Below are 2,344 nucleotides of genomic sequence, written 5' to 3' on the forward strand. Positions count from 1 at the left end.
CCCCCATTCCCCGCTACTCACTGAGCGCAGCCCCTTTCTCAAACTCCGCCCTTGGCTCTCACCGCCTAATTCCCGGCGACCTGTGTGGCCCCGGGCACCTGATCCCTTCTTTTCCATTGGGCTGAGCGTTTTAATTTGCCCGCCCACGTCCACCCCACAGCGCGGATCTAGTCCGCCTCCAACGCCTCTGGCGCACACCACACCTCTCGCGAGTTCACCTAATAGACGAGCGCGGATCGTTCTGCGCCTGCGCAAAGCATGACTCACTGGTTCGAGACCCGGATCTGCCCCTAGCGCTGCGCCCCCCCCCAATTCCCCCCCTCCATCCACTGCCGCCATTGTTCTGATTGCGATGACTGCCGTTCTCAGTTCCAGGCCTGTCGTTTTAGGAGCCCTACGGACTGGCATCGGTCGTGCTGTGCACTGATTCGAGAGCAAATCAAAGAAGGAGGACGTTCAGAAGGGACATCTTGGGGACTCCTGCGCTGCGCTTGGCGATGACATAGTAGGGTGATTAGTCCGAGATAAAGGCTATGGCTATGGACTAATAAGGCCTGTGGCTGCAGGCAGCCAAAATGACAGTGATGATAAGCGTTGAGAAGTTTCTGAGTTAATAGTCACTACCATGGTACGCAAGAAGTATCTCCAAATGCTAGCTATTAACATTCTGCGAAAATGGGTAGGGGCGCAGAAGGACTCACTAAGTGGCACTCATTGCAGAAAGCCACAATTCTGTGATGTTTGCATTGTTATGGCTGCTTTGCAGACAACACACAGAGGGACTTAGACCTGCGATCTTGGTCAAGTCACAGCGTTGTCCTCAGTTTCCTTATCTGCAAAATTATGATGCTAGTACCAAGGCCAGAATAGACTTTGGAGGGACGTTTCTCCTGGATAGCAGCTCAACCTACCTGCCCCCTCTGCTGAGTAATCAAACTAATAGCATGTAATGGACTAGGGAGGGAAAATTGTCCCTGTGATTTTTTTGGGACGCCCACCCTGTGTCTAACTATCACTCCCACAGGAGCCCCTTCTCAGTCTCCCCCTCCCATTTCCTGCTGGGCAGTACGCTGAAGCCCAAAACAAGCCTGGAGTTCTGCATCACTGACTAGCAAATACATTGACAGTACTGTAACCCAGTAGTTAGATCCACTTGCAAATGCCAGTTTGAGCCTCCTCCATTGCCTTAAGGGCTACGGGTCTAAATCTACACAAGCTAAAGAAAATATATAATGATACATAATGAAGAACATTCGGGGGGTGTGATAACTGCAAAGCAATATAGTAAAAATTCTTACAAACAGTGAAGTCTCATTTCTTGTAGAATCATAAGAGGCTCCTGTACAAAACGAGTCAGTAAATTTTATAAAGGGCCAGAGCAAATAAAGGCTTTGCAGTCAAAGGTAATCATTTTTTTTTTCTTGGCTTTTCGAGACAGGGTTTTTCTGTGTAACAGCCCTGGCTGTCCTGGAACCAGCTCTGTAGATCAGACTGGCCTTGAACTCAGAGATTTGCCTGCCTCTGCCTCCCCAATGCTGGGACTAAAAGCACATATCAATGCCCAGCATATTTTATTTATTTTGCCTGTGTTTGTGCCAGTGCCTAAGGAAGGCAGAAAGGGGCACTGGACTCTCCAGGAGCTGAAGTTACAAGTGTGTATGAGCCATTTGATGTGAGTGGTAGGATTCAAGCGCTGAGCCATCTCTCTGTCCCAACAATCATTTAAAATACTGGTTCTCATCATGTGGGGCATGATCCCTTTGATCCCTTTTTCTCCAAAAATATTTACATTACAACTCATAACTAGCAAAATTACAGTCATGAAGTAACAACAAAAGTAATTTTATGACTAGGGACTGTTGTTCCTAATTTCTAGCTGGCTTTCTTGTCTGCAGGGTTAAAGGGTAAAGACGTTACACGGGAAAGGAAACACAGACACGCGGTGGTCCCACGTGGGTGCACTTTTAATGGGGGAGGGGTAACAATGGGCAGGTTCAGGTGTGCGGACACAACAGGAGAGACAGGAAAAAGGGAAAAAGGGAGGGGTTGTAGCAACCCTCGTCTTTTAACGAGGAATGCAAAGGCTTCTGGGGAATGTGTCCTGTGCTTGCATGCGCTGGCATCCGTAGTCCAGGGGAACACTGGGAGCTGTAGTTCCGCAAAGGAACAACAGGGACTCCCACCACCACCCAGCATGCTGAATGGTTTTATGTCAACTTGACACAAGCTAAAGTCATGTGAGAGGTGGGAACCTCAATTAAGAAAATGCCTCCAGCCGGGCGGTGGTGGCGCACGCCTTTAATCCCAGCACTCGGGAGGCAGAGGCAGGCGGATCTCTGTGAGT

The 2,344-nt window shown here is 49.2% G+C and overlaps 1 protein-coding gene across 4 annotated transcripts in view; it reads right to left on the minus strand.

The window, feature by feature from the left end:
* Hdac6 (histone deacetylase 6) overlaps positions 1-215 on the minus strand; it is a 23,858-nt gene extending 23,643 nt beyond the window's left edge. For 2 of the 4 annotated variants that reach the window (XM_005352803.3, XM_005352802.3), the window contains exon 1: positions 22-214. In XM_005352803.3, the coding sequence (XP_005352860.1) occupies positions 22-117 (96 nt within the window). In that variant the 5' untranslated portion in view covers positions 118-214. Of the gene's footprint in view, positions 1-21 lie in introns of all 4 variants that reach the window. The other 2 variants (XM_026782000.1, XM_013348448.2) reach the window with 2 other exon arrangements.
* Positions 216-2,344: the final 2,129 nt, after the last annotated feature.

The sequence above is a fragment of the Microtus ochrogaster genome, chromosome 10 (genome assembly GCF_000317375.1).
Source record: "Microtus ochrogaster isolate Prairie Vole_2 chromosome 10, MicOch1.0, whole genome shotgun sequence".
Taxonomy (NCBI): Eukaryota; Metazoa; Chordata; class Mammalia; order Rodentia; family Cricetidae; genus Microtus; species Microtus ochrogaster.